The sequence below is a fragment of the Vigna umbellata genome, chromosome 8 (genome assembly GCF_029865625.1).
Source record: "Vigna umbellata cultivar VRB3 chromosome 8, Vumbellata_1.0, whole genome shotgun sequence".
In the NCBI taxonomy this organism is placed as follows: domain Eukaryota; kingdom Viridiplantae; phylum Streptophyta; class Magnoliopsida; order Fabales; family Fabaceae; genus Vigna; species Vigna umbellata.
The window spans coordinates 16,737,734-16,760,836 of NC_142172.1; the positions used below are offsets into that span (position 1 = coordinate 16,737,734).

Here is a 23,103-nt window from a genome sequence, read left to right on the forward strand (position 1 = left end):
CTCTTTGAAAAATGACCTGTGCACAAACATCCAGTAGTATCAACATCTCTAGAGAGAGGACCAAATTGTTTAAACTCAAACATTCCTATTTCTTAACTTTTTTTCATATAGGGTGTCAAAAAAAATAAATATTTCTTCTACAATAAACAAAAGAAGAAAATCTTAAAATTAATGTTGTATCATGCACAAAATATGTAAAGAAAATATATAAAAAGTATATATATTTTAATACACACAAAATTTTATATTTATTTTAATTTTTATATTTAAAAAAATAAATATTTTTTTACTATTTTATCTTTATAATATATGTCAAATAAATATAAATGTGTTAGTTTATCATTGTTTAAAAATATAAAAAAATTCAATATTATATATATATATATAGATATTTATGTATCAGAGGAAAAGTCTTGAAAAAAGAGAGAGTCTTAAAGAATAAGAAAAAAAAGAAATCAACGACATAAGAATATAAGAATTTAATGTGGTGATTGAGTATACAAATGTTTAGTTCGCAGTTACACTAATAAGAAATATATTTATATTTTTAGTATATTTCTGGAACTTTACGGAAGATCTTATATAGCTAAATAGATAAAATATGGCATAATAATAATAATAATAATAATAATAATAATAATAATAATAATAATAATGTAAGATTAAATTATATTATTTTTTTATAGTGTTAAAAAAACAGAGACTTTGGTGGTGTTGGTGATGGTATGGAAAAAAAAGGTGGCTAAATGCATATAGATGTATATAGATGGATGTGGATCCAAAATGAAGTGAAAGGGAGTGAAGGTGGTACTTTGAGAAGGCGAAGGCAGTCTGAGAGTTTGTGGCCTTGTCAGGCTTCACTCTGAGATGGATCAGACCCAATTGTCCTCAGATCAGTCCCCACTCTCCCTCTGTTTATAGGACCCACCACACCCCTTCTTCTCCTTCTACACACACTCTCACCACAACGCAACAACACCTTCACTCTCCTACTTTTCTCTTTCTCTTTCTCTGCCTCTCTACTCTTCTACTCTCTTCTCTCTCTCTCTTCTTATGGACAAGACAACGTCAACAACAACAACCTCAGACAGAGAAGTCCACGACTTCATGAACGTGGACTCCTTCTCCCAACTACCCTTCATCCGTCCTGCTCCTCTCGCCAAGGAGAAGTCCGCCATTCGTCTCTTCGGCATAGAATTCGCCGGCGGAAACAACACTGCTGTTTCGCCGGAGGACTCTGACTCTGCAGAAACGTTAACCAACACCAACAGTAACAGTAACAACCTTAACTCCTTCGAACTCGATGCTACCAAGGACGATACCACTACCACCACTGTCACCGTTACTGATAACAACGGCGAAACCAGTCGCAGGTTCGAGTGTCACTACTGCTGCCGGAACTTCCCCACCTCCCAAGCCCTCGGCGGTCACCAAAACGCGCACAAACGGGAACGCCAACACGCCAAACGCGCCCACCTTCAGTCAACGATGGTGCACGGAAGCACCTTCTCTGACGCTCACCATGTCTACAATCTCATGAACTACCGCTTTGGTTCCGCTCCGACACCGCCAATGCCGTATCCAACGTGGAACAACGCCCCCGCGTCCACCGCCACCAACACGAGGTTCTACGGAACGACACCGTTTTCTCACAGCCACCACCAGCACCAGCAGCCTATTAACGGAAACCCTTTGGCTCTGTGGCGAATTCCGAGCAATAACCCTAGTTTCAGCCACGAACGGTCGTCGTTGCCGCCTTTGTTCGCGTCGCAGGAGATAACGAACGTGAGAGCCTCGCAGGTTGTGGGATCGTCGGGGTCGCAAAATCGCTACGCGTATGACTCCAAACGCGGAAGTGTGCACGACCATGTGAGTTTGGATCTTCATCTGTAGTAACATGTTTCCATAGTTTTCGTACATAGTATTATCGTGAGCCAGTAATAACCTATGGTGGCACTACGAGAATCGAGGGATTCGGCAGCGACTCTTTCTAGAGCGACTTTGGGGACAGAATCCATAAAATATGAGAAATTTCTACCCGTGAGGGAGGAATTGTTTCCATTTCTAATTCTTTCCTTCTTTCTTTTTTATTTCATTTCACATTAACAGTTGAATTTTAGATCATATATATGTGGTTTCATCATCACAAATCAAACCTTAATTTATGTTCAAATCATGATTATCTGATCTCGTCTTTCTACTGTTTTGCTTTTTGTTCTGTAACCGGAAAACAATCGTTAGAGACCACAATTAACAAAACATTTGTTCTGTGATTATGACCACGGTGGTGCGTGTGTCTGTCATAGGTTCACTGAAAGAAACTGTATATATATATATATGTGTGTGTGTGTGTGTGAAGTCACGTCGTCGTTTCATGGTGAGACCTGCGAGAACTGTTTCACACGTGTGGGATTATGGAAAGGGTAAGAGACAGTGTGAGCGCATGAACAATTTGTGGAGACACACGTGTGCCGAAATCCATCATGTTGTCCAGGCAGGTGGGGTGATGAGAGAGGTGGGTTCTGATTCAATGTAATGTAATTGTGAGAAGGCAATGATGATAAGGTTTGATGGGTCTGCTCAAGTTTTTGCAGAAAGAAAGTGATATTTCCATGCCATTAGCAGGCACCATTGCTCCCATATACAATTAATTAATTGCAAAATTACGTGTGTGGCGGATGCTTCTTCTTTTTTTTTTTCATTCACTTATTTACACCAGTGCAAAGTATGCAGAGAGAGAATTAATGAGTGACAGGTATATGAAGATGAAGAATTGAAGATTCACAGATATGTTTCTATATATGTGTGTGCCTGTATTGATTTGTGCACATATGGATGAGTTTAATAATGTTATCATGTGTGTCTAATATGTATATGCATGGGAACCTAGCCAACTCCCACCTAGGGCTTAAGACACAAAGTGAGCAAAATCAAGGTAGCAAAAACATGGTATATTTTTGTGTTCTCTCAATAAATGGTGAAGGAATATATCTTGGTTGAGAGCATGTGTTGGTTCTTGAAGAACATGTTGGAGCTTTTTCTGTGTTGTGTGGCTAGCTAGGTTGACCCCAGATGACTGAAGTGGGTATAGAGGTTGAAGAAAGTGGTCCTGGTGTTTGGAAAAATTGATAACGGTTTGGGAGGATGTAGAGAGTAGAATTAGAGTTGATGCATATATGTAATGAGTATTAATGATTCAAAAAAATTGAAGTGACAAAAGGGTGAATAATTTAGCAAGTTGATGAGTAGTGTTGACCCACAAGATGGGTTACTTCTTTTATGCCCTTGTTTCCAAAACACAGATCTGATGATTCAAAGGAAGTGGTACCAAAGGGTTTTTGATATATGGGTTTAAAATGGCAAAACCAACCCTCAGAAAAGGATGTGTCTTCCTTTTGGTCTCAGGACTTTATGGAACATATGAACATGGTAGTTACACTGCCATCTTTATTTTTCCATCTTCTGTACCCATTGCTTTTATGTCTGATATACATAGAAAGATAGAGAGAGAAAGAGATGTTAGGTGGGTTAGTTTTGGTGTTGTGAGTGGAAATATAGGACTTGGAGATTCCTTCTCTAGGGAAAGAGGGAGGAGGACATGTTCTCCTTAACAATAATAGACTGATAGTTAGTACTCATGCTTCTGTCTACTTTAATCGTCTGTTATTTTGGCAGCACAAAGGGTCAGAGATTTATTTGCCACAATGCCCACTACCCAATCTATTACCATACCTATCAAATTCAGACACTCACACTCACACACACATGCCATTTTTACCACCATTTCAGATTTTCTTTTCTGCTGTGTCTTTTTGCTCATGTTGGTATATCAAAATCCTTTAAGAAAACATCATGGTTCTTAATAATGCTTATTTTATGGTTATTTTATAAACAGTGTAACCAGAGACAAAACCACTTTAATGTGAGCGAAAACTTAAACCAGTTGTGAGGTGACTGGTAAACAATAAATGTGATTGCATTATCAATATATTGGTCTCCTGAATTAACTAGGTGAACATGTTTAATCAGTTCCCACACTAATGGTCAACACTTAATTAGGTAGGATATACGATCCTTTGTCTTGTCACATATTTCCTCCTTCTATAACCCTCTGATGTTTCTTAAAAAAAGTTAAAACAAAAAAAAACAGCAAACAGTGTTATAATGAGCAATAATGCTTAGTATTTGAAACATCGATCAGTTACAGAATGTTTGAAAGGTCGTCAGAGAGTATATAATATATAAGCCTTGTTTACAATGTAAATACTATAGTTATATGCTTGAAATTATATCTGACATACAAAAGTCACATTAATTATAAGAGGTGGAACAAAAAACATCATTAATCACATGCTAAACATTAACAATTGTTGTTCGAATTCAGATGAAACAAAAAAAAAGTTCATTCAACTCAGGATATTTAAAACTACTTGTTTGACTCAAGTACTTTTCCACCATTCCATTTCTTACAAGTATGGAGAACCTCTGCAATCTTCTAAGGGTGATGAATATTTAATTTGGCTACAGTTCGTGTTGGCCATTTCATCTGCTTCTCAAGGCAATTGTACAAGCAACTCTTCAATGCCGTGATGAATCAGATTTGAGGTACACATGCATACATCATATCCTGACAATAAGACTTCAGAAAAAATACATATCATAAGTAATTACTCATTAATTGCCTCAATGTGCTGCTGTATGATTCGGTTTTATGTGCTAGAAAATACAAATAATGCAAGTATGAAAGATATTTTAGTGACAGTCCATTCCCATGAAAAAGTATTTAGCTGTATATTTTTTTTAATATTTAGATTAACTGTTTGCATTATATTATAAATAACATATCACAAAAATTATTATAAACAATTAATATGTAAGAAAATCATTTAAGAAAAAATCAAAACAATCATTTTGTTTATGTTGTCTATATGTTAAACACGATCTTTTTTGTTATCGACAATAAAAAAATATATTAGTGAAACAATAAGATATTCTAGTTCAAAAGGGTTACATACAATAGCATAAAATACAAAAAATATAAACACAAACTTATTACATCTTAGTGGAATTAGTTGAACTTGAATTCTTAATATGATTATAATTTTTATATATACATATATTTGACCAATATATAATCATGCATATTCGATGCTCTCGTAAAAATATGTTTTTGGATTTTAAAAATAAATATTGAAAGATTAAAATCAAATTCGTATTTACAAAGATGAAAATAATGTCTAAGACTTTTTATGTTTATAAAGCTTATCTATGGATCAAATACTGTTTGGAATATTTATTCTAAAATAAATCAAATTACCTTTCTCCTTTGTTGTATATCTTAGTTTTGTTGTGGGAGAAAAATAACTTTTCATTTTCACTTAACAAAAGAAAATTCAGTGAGAAAGAGAATTTAGAGTAGACGGGTGCCCAATCCTTACAATAGCACAACCTTTACAGAATACTAACTATATCTATGAATTCTCTAACCCAGTATGATTATTTGCTCTTAATGTTACATACGAGGTACATATTCACTATTCAAGAAAGCTAAATTACGTGTTAAAAATAATTTTAAGATTAATTCAATCTTATAAAATTAACTTATTAAGTTAAATTAAATTTAAAATTTACTTTTTTATAATTATAAATTAGAATATATTCGTAGTGATATTTATTATATATTGGATCTATTATTTAATATGTAATCAAATTATTTATTAATATATAATTTTATAATTGAGATATAAATATTTTAATGTGAAAAAATATATTAAAAATCACACATCTAATAAAAATAAAATTAATTTACAAAAGTAAAAACTTCATCTTACAAATGTATAAGTTTTAATTATATAAATATTATTTTTCATTTTGCAGATAACGAGTTTTTTAAAGGAGGAGATGGACAACAAACATAATAATCGCTTAAATTCCATTAATTAGTTTGCATATACCATAAGTGAAGCCAATAATATTGCGTAAGAAGGCATAAAATACCTGCATTAATTACAGAATGATCTACTGAACCTACAATTAGCTAGATATATGCTTCAAAGAAAAGCATTAAGAAAGATATTGTTTGCAAGTAGTTTTGCAAGAACAAAAAGATAATAAGATGAATGAATCATTGATGAAGACATTGTCGACAAACTTCAGTGGTGGTGGACTCATTTGTCTGTTGTTTTCCACCGAACAAGTACATATGAACAAATGACCTTAAACGTAAATAATGGCTCAACCAACCATGCATATGTACTTCTTCATAGGATTATATAGGCATTCCTTAATATTTCAAATACGATTAATTTTAATTCATTAATTTACTAACATATTTAAGTACCCAAGTGTCTGCTAATTAAAGCCTACTTTTTTGTTTCATGGATCAAATGTCAGACGTATTTATTTTTTAATGTCTTAAAGTCACAGAAAGAGGAATTCATCAAACAGAAATAAAGCTTGCTTTCTATATTTAATTTAATTAATCACTGCTATCATAAAATGAGAAAATAAGTTGCCTTTTTTTTCAAAATCATATATTCGTTTGCATATGTATAATCATATATATATTAGTTTCCACAGATAAAATAACAGCAGACACAACAGTCATACACAGAATTTCATTGTGATGAGTTTATAATTTTGAAAAATACATGCAATAATAATGGAGAAAAGAAAATGATTAACATTGACATATATATATATATATATATATATATATATATATATATATATATATATATATATATATGAGAATTGATCACAGATGATGGTGAATAAAAATGACAAAATCTCCTGCAAAAAGTAAAAAAGGTGAAAAGTGCAGAATTTGAATACAATTATTTATATGTATATGTATATATATATATATATATGATGTAACCCTTTGAGATTATATTTTTACTAGAAGAAGCCATAAAAGTAAGAATACTATCTTTGTTATGATTAGAATTAGTAAACGAGGGGAAGCAGTGAGTGAGAAGTTGAGAAGGGTGTTGATGGGAATTAAAGGCAATGTATTATTAGATGCTGTCATGACCTATGTTAAGTACTATATGTGTGTCTTTCTGACTGTTACTATATTTCCTTTTACAAAATGAAAAGAGATCTTTCTTCCCTATAATTCTGCTCAGTTCTCTCAACAAACAGGTGAAATAAAAGGGATGTGCAGAACTCTTTTTTCTAGTACAAAACACTGCTCATCATGACTTTGTTGTGATATAATTAAGGACTCTTCTTTTCACCAGTTAGATTCTGCAATCTGCATGTATACTATATATATATATATATATATATATATGTATATATATATATACACACATATATAAACATGTGTTTAGGTCCTCACCTGACTTCATGTTTTGGAATCTATTATGCAGAGATCTTAAATGTTCATAAATTTCAATGCCTTTACCACAAAATGAATAAACAATTTGCTTCCATATCAACTTTGCTCGGTACATGACATAAAAACAAATTTCGCTTTTGAGGCAGATTTCACTCTTTTTTCAAATTTTTGTATAGTCAAACACCAGTCACGATTTGCCATTGAAAAACCAAGAATTTGAAATCCCACCAGCGATTTCTATCTCCTAAACCGATCCAAATATGTTGATTGATCTTTCCATGAAGAGAGTTTAAGGTTCCATCGTACAACAAGACTTGGAAAAAAGAATTGCACAGTAAAAAACAAACCACCTTTTATATACTGTACATAAAAAAACCTTAAAATATATTGTTTGTTTGATTGTATGGTCCATGTATATATATATATATAGAGAGAGAGAGAGAGATGATTTAGGAAGTTGATATATAGAAGTGGTAGCTAGAAAGGTAGGTTGGTTTTGGTTTTGGTTTAGATTGAAAAGGAGAAATATAAAAGTGAGTTTGAAAAGGAGAAATATAAAGAAAGACAATCCCTGAATAGCGCCGTGGTGTTAACATCAGTCCAACTAGGGAAGACCCCACAAGTAAATGTAACATATAAAAGCGCATGTGAGGGAGCAAAGGTGATAAAGCCCACAATGAAGACACACACAGAGAGAAGAGTACACACATTATGACTCCTTAGGACCACTCCTTCTTATTTTCTTATTTTCTTATTTTCTTATTTTCTTATTTTCTTATTTTCTTATTTTCTTATTTTCTTATACAGAGAGGGAAACAACAGTCCAATTTAAGGAACATCGCCCCCACATCTCCATAAATTTCTTTTATCACTAAAATCAACATAGCCTTCTCTCTTTTCAAGTCTTTCATTCAACTCTTACACACACTAATCATCACCACATGAGCTACTTCTCACTCACTCACACCATGCTTAACATTGTTTTTTCATGACTTTTGTTTCCACATTTTCTCTCTTTTTCTTTCTCATGTTGGATCATTGTTGATGTTAGTCTCAATGAATGTTGAATGTAACTCGTATAATAATTATACCAACAAATATAACATTTAGAGAATAATAATATCAATTGAATGAATTAAAGTTACTACAAGATTAAAACAACACTAATAGAATTATGTATTAAGAAGATTTTCCACATCACAAAAATTTTTGAATTCACAGATTGATCTTTAAATACATCTGTCTTGTATGACTACGAAAGTTTATTTCTTTTTTGTCTATGAAAGTTTATATTAAACAAGCTATTAAAATTAGAATAAGGTTATATAATACTTGTAGAAGTAATAATACTAAGGGAGTTTATAAGTCATATTCTTATATTAAGAATGATATTTAAATAAGCAATCTTATATATAATGACTAAAATGAATTTTTCAATTGGAAACAAAAACTACAAACACGATTAAACCGTTCTTTATCTTAGAATTAATTTGGAACCCCACAAAGAATGGATGCTAAGAGAAAGTATAATAGTTTTGAAGGTAAGGAATGATGGGAATGGTAGTCCCTAGCTAGGGTCACCCCTAGAAGCTACCATCTCTGGGTCTTAGGAGCTGCCAAGTTTTTTTATTCATTAATTGATCCAAATGTACAATGTAGGACCACAGCAAGTGAATGCTCGGTAGGCACACCCACACACAACCCTATCTCATGCCTTATTGGTTAAGTGAGTTTGATTCACAGCTACATGTGATATCCACCTAAACAAATCAATTTCATGTTCAGTTTCTGTCCACTTGTCATAACACAACTCCATTATGACATCTACTGAACAAACAAATTTACATAATTTTATTATTATTGTTGTTGTTTCTCTCATCCCATCTGTCCAATGTTAATTCTTCCTACTACCACTTCCTTCACATTATCACTACTAATCACCATTTTTTCATCTCACAAATATGCTTCTAATAATAACAATTTCTCTCCCACTCTTTCCATTTTCATCAATTTTATTCCTTTAATTATGGAAGTTTCCCTCTTCACACACAAATCAGAAATGGAATCTTCAATTGGCTTTACTTCAAAATCTGTTGCTGTCATTTTGTCCATTACATTAATTCTAGGTCTCAGAAACTCATGCTAATGTTTATCATGATGGTGATGGATTTAAATTTCAACTTAGAAATTAACCCTTTTGACTATTTCTATGTTGTGACAATTTACATTTTGAATGACTATTTTGTCAATTGTACCATTCTTGAACTATAAAATATTACCTCCTAAAAAAATATCTATGGTATGCATATAGGTATGACTAAAGGGGCTAAGATAATAGCACTGTATGATTCCAATTATTTATTTTCTCTTTAGATAAACTTTAATTTTTTTTTCACTGATTGGGAAAAAGATCTGACCCACTTGGTTCATTAGGTTATCATAATGTTAAATAGGATCTTGGATTGGCCAATTGAACTTTTAGGAAGTCTTTCAGTGATTCCAATCAACTCTCAAAAATAGGAATTTTTAAAACTGTTGAAACTGTGTCAATCTTCTGATTAAGTTAACCTGTAATTTCTATTAAAAATTATTAACTTTTTTTACTGCTTTAATTATTTAAATTTTCTTTCTGTATATGTCGAATTTGTAAATATGTGCTATATATAGATAATAAATTAAAGATTTTAATGATAATGAGTTTGACTTCAATCTAGAATAAGAATACTGTCCCATAAGAAGTTTTATTTTTTTAATGTTAATCCCTTATATTGGAATGAGTGGAAAAAGAAATAGAAGGATAAAAAGAGGGCAGAAATGAGATAATTTAAATGAAAGGAGAGAAATTGTATAGTTGAAGAAAATAAGTGAAAAGTTTAAGAATGATTTAATTCATGTAATAAAATAAATTATAATAATTAATACATTTAGAAAATAATTAAAATAGTATTGTGTTAGAAATAAAATTAGATTGAATATTAAAAAATATTTTAATATCTACTTTTGAAAGAGTAGCAAATTCGTATTATTGTTGAAATGTATTGCTGATGCTTAGTCTACAAAATGAAAACAATAAAATGCATAGAATTAATATTGTGATAATTATTTACTAAAGTAGTATGGTCCCCTGTAGCATAATTTTAAAACTGAATTTAATGTGGCTCATATGTTTTCACTTTAAGACCAAAATATACGATTTCATGGACAAATTGTGTTTCCTTAAAATATTGGTATAAAATTGATATGTTTTTTAACATATAAAAGATTTACAATGTCACAGCAAAACATGTTTTCATGGACAAATTGTGTTTCCTTAAAATATTGGTATAAAATTGATATGTTTTTTAACATATAAAAGATTTACAATGTCACAGCAAAACATGTTCCATATATATTGTGGTTCTTATTCTTCAATTCTTTTTTTCCTACATTATCTCTTCTATCTCATTTATGATCTGTTATATAAAGTTACTTTGATATAACTTTACCTTTAATGTTAATAATCATTTCTCGAATTTATTTTACATTAATTTTTTTAAATCATTATTAATCATAATAAATGTTTTTAAAATAATTTTAACAATATTTATTACTAATTTATATTTAAATATTTGTCTAAATCATTATAACTTTTAATATTAATAATTAATATTTTTTAAAGAGTATTAATTAATTAACGTTAAAATTATATATTAAATATTTAATTAATATATTCCTAAACTCTTTTAAATAAATGCTTTAATTAACAACATACGTTAAAATATTTATTATTTTTAAATCACAAACAGTATATGGAATTCTTATTTTTCAAGTAATTCGCTTAAAAAATTAATAAGTTGTTGAGGGATCTTTTAGTTTCTTTATAATTTTTATCTTTTAATTAAATATAAGAAATAAGTATTCATGCAATATTAATTAATATTAAATATTAGTTATTGAAAATTAATATAAAATGTAAAAGAATTTGTTTAAATCATTTTTGAATAAAAATTCAGTTGTAATACAAATAGAATATATATATTAATTTGATAGAAAATGAGATTTTTATTTGTGAGATGCTTCTAGAATTCTAAATTATAAAAATCAATTTTGATCTTACTAGGTAAAATGTTACGATTATCCTCATCACTCATTTTCTCATTTTTATTAAGTATAGCATCAATATGCTTCTTTAAACTGAATATCAAAACAATCCGTACTGATTTCTCATCCGTTGGTATGAGAAGCTTAGGCTTTTAATGTGAGTTTTTTTTCATAAATAATTTTAATTTTTATTTGTATTTTCAAATTTATTAGAGGTATTAGTACTAAAAGTGTCCTTCAACTTGATACATACCACAAGTTGTTTGACAAATTGTTTGTTGTTGAGTTTCTTTCACATATGGAGAGAAAATTGAAAGAAAATTTTGAGGAAAGAAAAGAAAGAGCATAACTATAGAAATTAAATGAAATATTGAAGAAGAAATACTCAAATTGTGATGAAAAAGGAAAAGATGAAAAAAAAAGAAAAACATAAAAAATAAAATTAGTGAAGTGAAAGAAACTAAAGCAAAAGAGTTGAGAGAGAAAGAAATTAAAGAAAAAGAGTTGAGAAAGAAATTAAATCACAGATCAAAATAATCACATTTAATTTCTAAATATACTATTAATTTAATTTCAAAAATTTGATGTGTGATTTAATTTCTTTTTAAATCATTATTTTTAATTTAATTTCTAAATATGTTATTAACTTATTTTAATATATGATTAAAATTTCCATATATATTATGTTATATGTTATGTAAATAACTTAATAAGTTTTCTTTATTTTGATTAGTTAGTTTGATATTAATTTCTTTGTTTTGTTAATTATATTATTTGATTCAAAATCTAATTTTATTTTCTGTAATTTAGTAATCTGGTTACCACATTTGTTTCAAGTGTTGATAACCAAAATAAGAACCAGAATTAAACTGTTCGAGAATCGAATATTTTAAGTACATAGTAAATGTATTATGTTGATAAATAATAAAAGGCATAACGTGTTACTTGAGAATTGATGTAGGCCAATGGGTTAGTTAGGGGAAAAATTGATGAAACTTCTTCAATCTTCTACAAAACAGGCCAAAATTATTCTACACCTGCTTTTTCAATCTTACAACAAAAATATTATCTTCATTCTTTCAATCTAGCTACTGCCCTATTTACAATAACTATATATTTGAGAATAGTTTTTTTTTAAGACTAAGGTTTTGCTTGAAAAGAAAATACCCTTTTAAATTGACTAATCTATCAAATATTTTAGAAGATACCCTTTGAAAAATCCCTCTAAATTTAGGTGTGTTCTATTTACTATGTATCATTTTTGGTATAACCTTATCTCTGTTACATTGACAGCTTTAATCATGTTATCCGCTACACAATCCTCTTTTAAGTACTTTCTTTCTGTGAATGATTCTCAGCACATCCTACAACTACCAAATAATAAGGAAAATGACACTTGAACAACCATTTTTGACAACATTTAGACACGCGCACACGTGTCAAAATCTGAGTGGTCCATTTTCATTTAATTTTTCCAACTGGACCACTCAGATTTTGACACGTGTGCGCGTGTCTAAATGTTGTCAAAAATGGTTGTTCAAGTATCATTTTCCAAATAATAATAATGAACATCCCAAAGTATATTTAAACATTCCTTTTAGGTTTTCTTTAGTCATATTCGTAATTTCTTCTCTCGTCCCATATTATAACAAAAATTACCATTATCATGTTATTTACTCTTTATAATCAATTTCAAACTATATTCTAAAGTAAGTAATCCAAAACCTTTAGATTATGCAATTCAAAACCATCTAAAATACATTTCTCTCAAATTATATAATGTAAACAGATTCAGATTTTGTGATATAAAGCTATATCTCGTACTACATAATTCAGAACTATACAATCGTATTGTAAATTATGCAAACCAAAAATATAATATCAAATTACCTAATTCAAAACCACATTTCGGATTGTACAATCTCATTCTAAAATTATACAATCTAAAATATTCTTCCAAATTACACAATTTAAAATTCTAAATTATGTATAATATTAAATACGAACGCATTCACTTCCGTAACCTAAACAAATTAAATTACGAGAAAAGGCATGTCAATCATGTTTTATATTATGAGTAAGAATAAAGTACAGAGATAGAGAAACAATAACTAAATCATTTAGGAGAGTAGAACCACCAATATACCCTAGCAGAGCATGTGAGGCCCATTCAACTGCTGCAGACTAGAATTAGTTTTATGTAAATTAACCTTACAGATAAAATTACTAAAAAAATAAGGTTGACTAGATTTTTTGTTAATTATTTTTCATAGTTGCTAGCCCTTGAAACACTACACACTACAGTTAAATAAATGGACTTCTTATTACCAAAGCTTAATAGTAAAATATAAACAAGGATTATTCACATATAAGCATTTCCGTAAGGAGAAACAAAAATGTTACTAGGGTTTAACAATCCTAACCATCCACAGGACGTTTATGCAGACAAAATTGCCAGGTAATGTATTTTCCTTGTAAGTACACCCGAAAGGAATATCATCAGAGCCTCTTGAGATGCTGAGTTTTGGAGCTGTAGTTCTCTTCAATATGTCGGGTAACAAGAGAGATTCCATAATGTGAGGCACTCGATGCAGCATAATAGGATGTTACGGTGAGTTGAGTGAACTTTGGAAGCACATATCCTAAAATTTCCACATGTATCCACATTACTAAAAGGTATTTAAAGCATATAGTATCATCGACACAATAAACTACAAGACTTAAAAGACCTCTAAGTGATTTTTCTTATGAAAGGTGTATGACATACCACATGGCAAGTAACATATTCTACTGTAAACATCAGTTCAATCTATAAGTAATATCGATAGTAGAGTCTGTATTTCATGCATCAATTACCAAATATTACATCTTAATGCTAAAGTAGTCAATTCAAGCAAATAAAAGCGCAATTGCAGCGAAGCTATGCCATTTAGGGACACCAACTACTGCAAAGCTCCACTAAGATTCACCTATTTCGGTTGTCAAGTTTTTGCATGAATAGTCATATACCCTAAACACAGCATTACAACCACAATGCTTCCTCAAAATTGGAGTCTATTGTCTATTTCATTTCTTTTTAAACAAAAAACCCTTTTCTATTTTGCTCTTGGAGTCTATGAAGATGGCAAGACTTCTATTTTGCTCTTGCATATGCTAAAGGAAGTTTCTACTTTGTTCTCACTTAAACCTATTTTCCACCAACCCATTAATTTTTTTAATTTAAGGGGGTAACTCCTTTATACTCTTCAAACAGTCAGGTTCGCATGTATGGTCAATTGTTCATGACTGCAGGATGCAAGATGGTAAGGGCTGACTTGTAACGAACTAAATATACTGGACAGAAAAGCAAAATACTAGGCAAAACGCCAAGAACTGAAAGAAAAATCCCCAGTATTATAGTAAGCTTCAGTGAAATATACGTAAACCAGAAGCAAAAAAGAGAGGCTCGGACAGACCTTGGAGAAGAAGCTCTTTACACATCGTTACAGGAGTATTATAAAATTCAAATCTCTCCCTCTCAAACCCACCTGACGCTACCCCTAATTTTGGCATAACAAAATGTTTAACCTCAGCCTAGCCATTTATTGAATCTCCGCTAGTAACCCCTTCTGCACTCCTCTGGTAAACCCTCCAAAATTCAGGCCTTATATCATTACCTCTCCTTCAGATTCATGGACCCTATCACTGCCCTCCTGTTGAAGAATTTCCTTGTCCTCAAGACAAAATGTGGGGAATTGACTAAGTGATCAACAGATTTCCCCTTCCATTTCACTAATCACTGGTGTACAGCCTCTCCATGCTTGAGGTTGTACATTCTCACTGTCGTCCCTAAAAGTTGTTACGATCACTAACTGTAGTCCCTAAGATTTATAAATTTAGAAATTAGTCCTTGAGATTCAAAACTGCAATATCTTTCATCCGACATCAGTTCACATCAGCATGAACGTGGAGCAATGCCTAACAAGTAAAATGCCCCATGTCCATGGTGAACCTTCAACCAATTTTTGTTTGTAATTTTCCAATGCTCATCAGGCTGCAGCCACTCCAACAAAAGTTTATATACTGCTATGGCAAGTGGAATGACGTGGATCAAAAGATATTAGCTTCAATTTTTTGATAAATTGTTCAATAGACCCCCCTTTGCCTTAGGTTAAGAAACTCCTCAAAAGGATTTTCGAATTTCCTAATGTAACGAGCAATTAAAAGCTTTCTAGAATTTTCCCCATGTAACGATCTACTAAAAGCTCTCTTTTGAATCTTACTACAGGAAGACAATATCCTTGTTCCACACTCCAGCAGAGAAATACTACTCACTTCAATGGCCTCCGCTTTCCACATCTCTTCCCCATAAACCATCCAGTCCCTCACTTCTGACAACTAGAGCATCACTGACTAACTACCATCTCACTTACCTTTTTCTTTCTTCTAGAATATACCAGTGGATTGTTAACTCTTCCGTCTTTAGCTTGAGCAACTAATCCTGAATGTTCCCTCAGGTATTTTGGACTTCAAAATAAACTTCAACTCAGGCTATCCATCCAACACATCCAACAGGCTATGGGTTTCTAATGCATGTACAATACTCCTCCGTATGGTGTACATTGCATCCCAACTAAGAAGGAGCACAATCCTCCAAGTATTTGGAAGGATCCTGATGTTCTACTAAGAAACTATCAATAACGGTGACCTTAGCCTAAACAACAGGGATAAAGAATTTCTCTTTGTTTACCCAAGGCAATGCAGTCACCCATAATAGCAAATTTGCATGATCTGAATGAAAACTTTCCAGTATTTAGTTTTCAGTGGAATATACATACTTACCTAAACTTAATTCAACAAAAACAGTTTATAAGATGAAGATTTTACCCCACTTATATTATATACTATATTTTGGCATTATTTTAAGTTGATGTGAAACTTCGGTTTTTTTCCCAATCCAGATGATTATAGACGTAAAAGAACATGTCTCTTTTGTTCTTTTGTTACTAAAACTAATGTCTTTGATATCATCAGTTACACCTTAAACTTGAACTGAGTCATTATCTTTTCATGCATTTTCAATAGTAGCTAGACGATATGTTATTTGTGACTCTTAAGGCTATTTTTTCCATTTCAGTCATCATAAATGCTTTTTATATTTGTTTGAATATTATTTCATACACTGGGAGTATATACTCCATGTTACTAGCACACATACCCAAGGCTGAGATTTACAAAACTGATTCAAGTAAACCAATTGGCAAAAGCAGAAACAAATGGGGGTATAACCTATCCGTTCATGTTTCCTTTTATGTTAAAGCCACTACCATCAAATAGTTGTCAAATATTTAGCTGTGACTCAGTAAGCCCTATTAAAAATATAAGTAACCAAATATAAACCTAAGATGTAGGCATGTGCAGAAGTTACCTCCAAAAGCAGAACTTATGCCTGAGAATATCAACAATGGAGGAATCTGTGAACAAACCATAAAAGAAACAAGATAACTATAGTATAAAACAGAACTCTATGGTACATCAAAACATCAAATATGCTCAGTATAAAAGGAAGGCGTTTGAAACCAACTTCTATGCTATGTTTATTCACGGCAGAAACAGAGCATAAAGCCAAGTAATTTCAATATGCAAAGCAAACTCAAAAGTCAATCAAGGCCTACATACCCCAACGACGAGAGGAAGCCACTTCGGTCCCTTCACAGCATTTAGAAGATATGGCAAACCTACACCCAAAGATAATTAGCAATATCCTCAACAAGAAGGAAGATGAATTCTAATTTTAATCCATTAGCAGCACAAACGATTTAACATCATCTCTAAATATTATAATACAACAACAAAGCCTTATCCCCCAGCGTGAGGGCGGCTACATATGGATCCGACGACAGCATTTGGCTCCACCACAGACCAAAATTTCAAAGATATTAAAATGTCCTACTATATTATAATTCTTAACTAAAAAACAAATACTTAAAACATTTTCTAAATTAAATGGCCTGAGATTAATACAGAAAAGAAATTACATATCAAATCTAATATAATCCCCAACGGTATACCACAAAGAAGAAAACAAATAAATAAGCTTACCTGTATTGAAACCATGAACTACACTAAGCATAGCGCCAATCCCCAAGCCAGCCTATTTAACAGCAAGCACAAAGACAATAAGGAGCCAGAAAGAATACTCATAAAACAAAAGCACAGTCCGAACTCGAGCCCAAAATAAGTCAGTTCGAACTTTGAATCCTAAAAACAAAATTCGCAATGTTTCAACAACCTCGTCTGCATTACAGAATTAAAATCAATATATAATGATACGATAACCCCAAAGCGGATCCAATTGGGAAGGAAGGAACTTACGACAGCAGTGGCGTCGTGCAAGACGGGAGTGATGGTCCACTCGCCTCTTTCCTGATCGTAAAACAAAGACAGATTCGTAGAGTCAATTCATCGAACACCTTAAGCGCAGTTATAAACAAACACTTAGAGAAAAAGAAAGTGAGAAAAATACTAACGGAATTAGGGTTGAGAAGCGAGAGACAACGAGGGCATCGTGGGGAACCAAGGCCGGGGTTGAGAGTAGGATCGCGATCGAGATTTCCCCTCCTTAGTTTCTCTTCGTAGACCTCTCGAGTACCCATTCCTCTCTCTCTCTGTGCTGCTACGAAAGGGTTTACAAAGATGAAGAAGAATAATGAATACTCTCGCAATTTACTTTATTTAAAATAAATTTGTGACATCTTTTTCATATCATTTTTGTTATGATTTGTTTATCTTCTACATAATTTCCTTTTTTATTCGTTTAGTGATAACGATTTATTCAAAGATCTCCAAATACCTTAAGATAGAAAAATTATTCGAATATTTTTTTAGAACAAATTATATATTTTCTAAGTAGTGGTGATTTTTCGAAAATAGAAAATGGCGCGTTAGATATTGTAGAAGTAATTCCTTTAGGGAAAAAAAGGATTTTTTTTTCAAAATTAATACATGTTTTAAAATAAATTCTTAAGTAAACCAACAACTACTTGTCTGTTTATATTTTCTGATCTTTTTTCTAAAGAAAACTTAAATTAAAATAACTATTTACAATAAAATTATCTCCAAAATAAATAAAAATTTATACAATAAAAATTAAAAGTTATTGTTACCAACTTACAAAATCTGGAACATATTATTACCTTATAATATTAAATTGTAAAAATAAATATTATTGTTACTTAGTTTGTACAAGATTATGGAACTATAGTAGAACTTGAATTTATAAAATAAAAAAATAAAAAAATATTCAGTGTAAATAATGAACTTTTAATTATTTTTTTTTTTGTAATTTTGTCTGCGTAAAAGATATATATGAAACTTTATTAAAATACCTCATACTCAATAAAAATAATTAAAATTAAGTTCTTTAGTTTAATAAAAATATAAGAAAAATAAACGAGAAGTTTAATCATATGGATAGTCATAGTGACTTTTCTTAAATAAGTTTTTTATTTTTTCTTTATCTCAATTGAATTTCTATTTTTAAAAAATTAAAGTAATTAGATTATTACTAATAGTTTTATACTAAATCGTTAAGAAAAATATCAGTTGTCACTTCGTGCTTTTGTTGAATTTTTTTAAATATATTTTAATTATTTTTTTATTTATTTTTTAAATAAATAAAATACTATGTGTCAAACTAACATTATGTGTATAGTAAGTATCATGTGTCATTGTCAAGCCACATGTTATTGCATTAGAGTTACTTTGATTCTTGTATTTTGATTCTGTCTTAATTTAGTTTTGATATTTTTATTTTGTCCCTACTTTTAGGAGTTTGGTTCAAAGTAATCATATTTTTTAAAAAGTTCAGTAACACCCCATATTTCGTTAAAAAATGTTCAATTCGGTCATTTTTCGCTCACGCCGTTAAGAACATAACGGTGCAAATGTCACATCATCATCACCATCTCCACACAAACTGTAATTTCTCTCTAAGAAACCCTAGCCGCCGCACGATCCAGCGTCGTCACCGTCATCCTCACCGGCAGCCGTCCTCTCCAACACATCACGCACCACCACCAAAGCGTCTTCTCCCTTCTGTTGCACCTCCATCACTTTCGCATCTCACATTTGTTCTCGCGCCACCACCCAACACGATCTCTTGCTATGCCGCGACCACCAATCTTCACCATTTTCATTCTCGCACCAGCCAAATCGTCGTCGCGCTAGCAGCATTGCCATCCAATCTCCACCATAGAATCGTCCACCACTAACCACCAGCCAAATCGCCAGCTGCTGTAGATCGCGAATCACCACTCTTCTCCACCACTAATCGCGCCGCTGCTTGCCTCCACCTACAACCACAATCAGACCTGCAAGCAAACTGTGGAGACTTAGGGTTTCTCGCGTTCTTGTCGCATAGCTTTGGTGGTGGTGTGTGATGTGTTGGAGAGGACGACTGCCGGCGAGGATGACAGTGACGGTGCTGGATGGTGCGACGGCTAGGGTTTCTTGGACAGAAATTAGGTTTTGTCTGGAGATGGTGATGATGATGTGGCAGGGATTTTTTTTTTTTAAATTAAAAAATCATTTAAGTCCACCTATTAATGTATGCCACGTGCTTTTGAGATTATGAGATGCCACGGTGACATTTGCACAGTTATGTTTTAAACAGCGTGAGCGAAAAGGACCAAATTGAACATTTTTTTAACAAAATATGGGTCTTACTGAACTTTTTTAAAAGGTAGGATTACTTTAAACCAAACCCCTACAAGTAGGGACCAAATGATGTATTAAACCTTATTTTGTCTTAATTCAGTCTAATATTTTTAAAAACTAAACAATTGTCCTTCCTAAATTTAAACAAAATTTAATTATATTCTTTAAAAATACTTATAAGAATTAAAAAAAACAATGAACAAATTAATAACATGGAATTTCATTTTCTTAAAATAAAAAATTAAAGAAAATGTCGTGAAAATTTTAATTAATGTGGAAGATCAAGAAAGAATGAACTATCTTTAATTATTGTTTCAATGAAAATTTTCTCTAAATTTGTATTTTTAAAAAGTTAAATTTCATATCAATGACATAAAATTTCATTTTCACATCAATAATTTATTCACTAAGTCACTCCACCCTAGCATATCATGTTAATGTTTTTTTCTAAACATAATTAACATTTATATAACTAACTAAATATAAATATAAATAAACTTAATCTTGTTAAAAATATTTAATAAAAATATTTGCAAAGGTTTATATACAAATTAAATTTTGTTTGAATTTAGAGAGGAACAAAATTGTTTAATTTTTTAAAGAAAAAAATAGAACTATATTAAAATAAAATAAAAATACACAGACCAAATTGAGACAAAATAGAAATACAAGGACCAAATTAACATTAATGCAATGACAAGGGGCATAACAATGGCATGTGGCATTGTTAGTGTCACGTCACACTGTCATTGTCATGTGGCACAATGTCAGTTTGATGTGTGACAATTTTTTAAAATTTATAAAAAGTAAAAATAAAAAATAATTTAAAAGATATTTAAAAAAAAAACTAACACATGACATTCTCTTTAACCGTGTTAGTACAAAACTAGAGGCAAGACCTTAATCACTTTAATTTATCAAAAATTGAGACCCAATTGAGACAAAAAAAATAAGGGAGAAACCTATTTAAGAAAAGCACCAAAAAATAAGATTTTATGTATAATTAACCTAAATGAAATAATAGAGAAAAATAAAGAGCGGATTGTATAATATGAGAAAATTAAAAGGCACCAACTATTTCAACATGGTATTCTAAAAACAAAATTATGTAACTAATTTAAACCATTCAATATTTAGTCATTAAACTCTTACAAAAATAAGTTAATCAATGTTCATTTGCTTGGAATTTAGGTATAGAAATGTGGTTTGTGAATTTGAATTTGCATTAAGTCTGTGAACATAACTAGTCGAATGATTTGTCCTTATGCGATATTTTTTTTTAATAATTGTTTTCATTTTTGTATATAAAAATAATATATTAATAAAATTACTATGTAATGAGATATGATAAAACTCGTTTGGTTAAGTTTCTTCAATTGAGTTCTTTTAAATCAAGTTCTTTAGGTCAATTTTTTTCAGTCTAAACTTCCACAAGTTGACCTCTTTCAAGCCAACTTCATATAAGTTGAGTTCTTCAAATCGACTTCCTCTAGGTGAAGCTCCTACAAACATACTTCTTTCATAACGAAGTCTTTAGACTGAGCTTTTACGGGTTGAGCTCCTACAAGATGATCTATTAAATGGGTGAGTATTTATATTTTAAAAGAAGTGAACAGTCAAATCAACACATATGCAAATGATCAAAAAATCCATGGTTTTGGACAAGTGTCAATCAATTACAATGGATATTTTAGAATAAGTTGATCTCTCCAAGATGACTCGTCGTCTAACAACTCAGTCTGGCCCCAAGCGATCCAGGTGTCACTAAATTACAATGGGTATTTTGGAACAAGCTGATTTATCCAAGATGACCCATCCTCTAACAACTCGGCCTCACCTTCAAATGACCCATTATCATCGTCTAACAACTCAGTTATACTCCCAAACGACCCATCGTCTAACAACTTAATTACATCCTTAAACAATTCATGTCTAACAATTCAGTTACACTCTCAAGTGACTCATCGTCTAACAACTCAATTACACCTGAGACGATCCATCCACACCTTTAAAAACTCAATTACACTACAAATGATCTATCATCTAACAACTTAGTTACACCCCTTGATACTCATTGTATAATAATTCAATTACACCTCCATATGATCTGTTACTATGGGCTCATAGTCGACCGAACGGTAAAGATGCAGAAGAGCCTCTAAGTTATTTTGGGCTCATGGCTGACCGATGATACCTCTCAGGCCAATGAACCGAGCGGACAAACAATTAACCGATCGGTAAAAATAGTCGTTAAGGTAATCAATAATAATAATTACCGTTGATGGGGAGTTAATGAAAATAATTGTCATTTATTGACAATTAATAGGAATAATGTCATTTATTGGTGATTAATGAGTCAGACCTAATGGTAAGTTAATCATAATTTATAAATATTTGTCTGACAAGGGGGACATGTAACTTTGAACTCTGATAACTAATCTTGATTACAAGATTATTACGGAAAGTCACTGGTGCGTCGGAGTGTCTTTTGCATGCACTCTTCCCCCACAGCTTGGACAAGAAAAAGAGAGAAGACAGAACGTAACTGAATGATGAAGCGGATAACTTTAAATGTTTTGGATTAGGGATCTAAATTCATTATCTAATTACTCAATTACACTCTAAACAACTTATCATTTAACAACTCAACTACATTCATGAACAACCCATCATCTAACAACTCAGTTATAACTTTGCATCTATATCGAGCTCTCTTACTCTTACACTAACACAGAAGTGATGTGTTTGGATCAATCAAATGAATGCAATGGACATAAAAATCAATATTGATTAAAAGAGATTTATTTGGAATAGTTGTCAAGCATGTACAATTATTTTCATCAACGATTTGTTTTCTCATATTAATATATTGATGCAGCTAGTTGATTTGATATTTGGTAGTCTTTGACAACTTTTTTTTTAATTTATTTTCAACAAATAAAAGAGTAACTAATATGGTCCTGCCACATTTGTCCTCTTCA

The 23,103-nt window shown here is 31.3% G+C and overlaps 2 protein-coding genes across 2 annotated transcripts; one reads left to right on the forward strand and one right to left on the reverse strand.

Annotated features, from left to right (window-relative positions):
• The first annotated feature begins 810 nt into the window (after positions 1-810).
• On the forward strand, positions 811-2,187 carry LOC124835803 (zinc finger protein 8). The gene has a single exon (XM_047310802.2). The coding sequence runs from the start codon at positions 1,054-1,056 to the stop codon at positions 1,891-1,893; it is 840 nt and encodes a 279-aa protein (XP_047166758.1). The 5' UTR covers positions 811-1,053; the 3' UTR covers positions 1,894-2,187.
• An 11,542-nt stretch (positions 2,188-13,729) lies between these two features.
• Positions 13,730-18,144, reverse strand: LOC124835800 (uncharacterized). The gene is made up of 6 exons (XM_047310798.2): positions 17,935-18,144; positions 17,780-17,830; positions 17,507-17,558; positions 17,084-17,142; positions 16,833-16,878; positions 13,730-14,067 (listed from the first exon to the last, which is right to left on the reverse strand). The coding sequence occupies exons 1-6, from the start codon at positions 18,058-18,060 to the stop codon at positions 13,925-13,927; spliced, it is 477 nt and encodes a 158-aa protein (XP_047166754.1). The 5' UTR covers positions 18,061-18,144; the 3' UTR covers positions 13,730-13,924.
• Positions 18,145-23,103: the final 4,959 nt, after the last annotated feature.

Coding starts and splice junctions, on each gene's coding strand:
- LOC124835803 (XM_047310802.2), top strand. CDS start 1,054: ATGGACAAGACAACGTCAACAACAACAACCTCAGACAGAGAAGTCCAC.
- LOC124835800 (XM_047310798.2), bottom strand. CDS start 18,060: ATGGGTACTCGAGAGGTCTACGAAGAGAAACTAAGGAGGGGAAATCTC. Junction 17,831..17,934: donor CGCTTCTCAACCCTAATTCC/GTTAGTATTTTT, acceptor TTTTACGATCAG/GAAAGAGGCGAGTGGACCAT. Junction 17,143..17,506: donor AGTTCATGGTTTCAATACAG/GTAAGCTTATTT, acceptor CTTTGGGTGTAG/GTTTGCCATATCTTCTAAAT.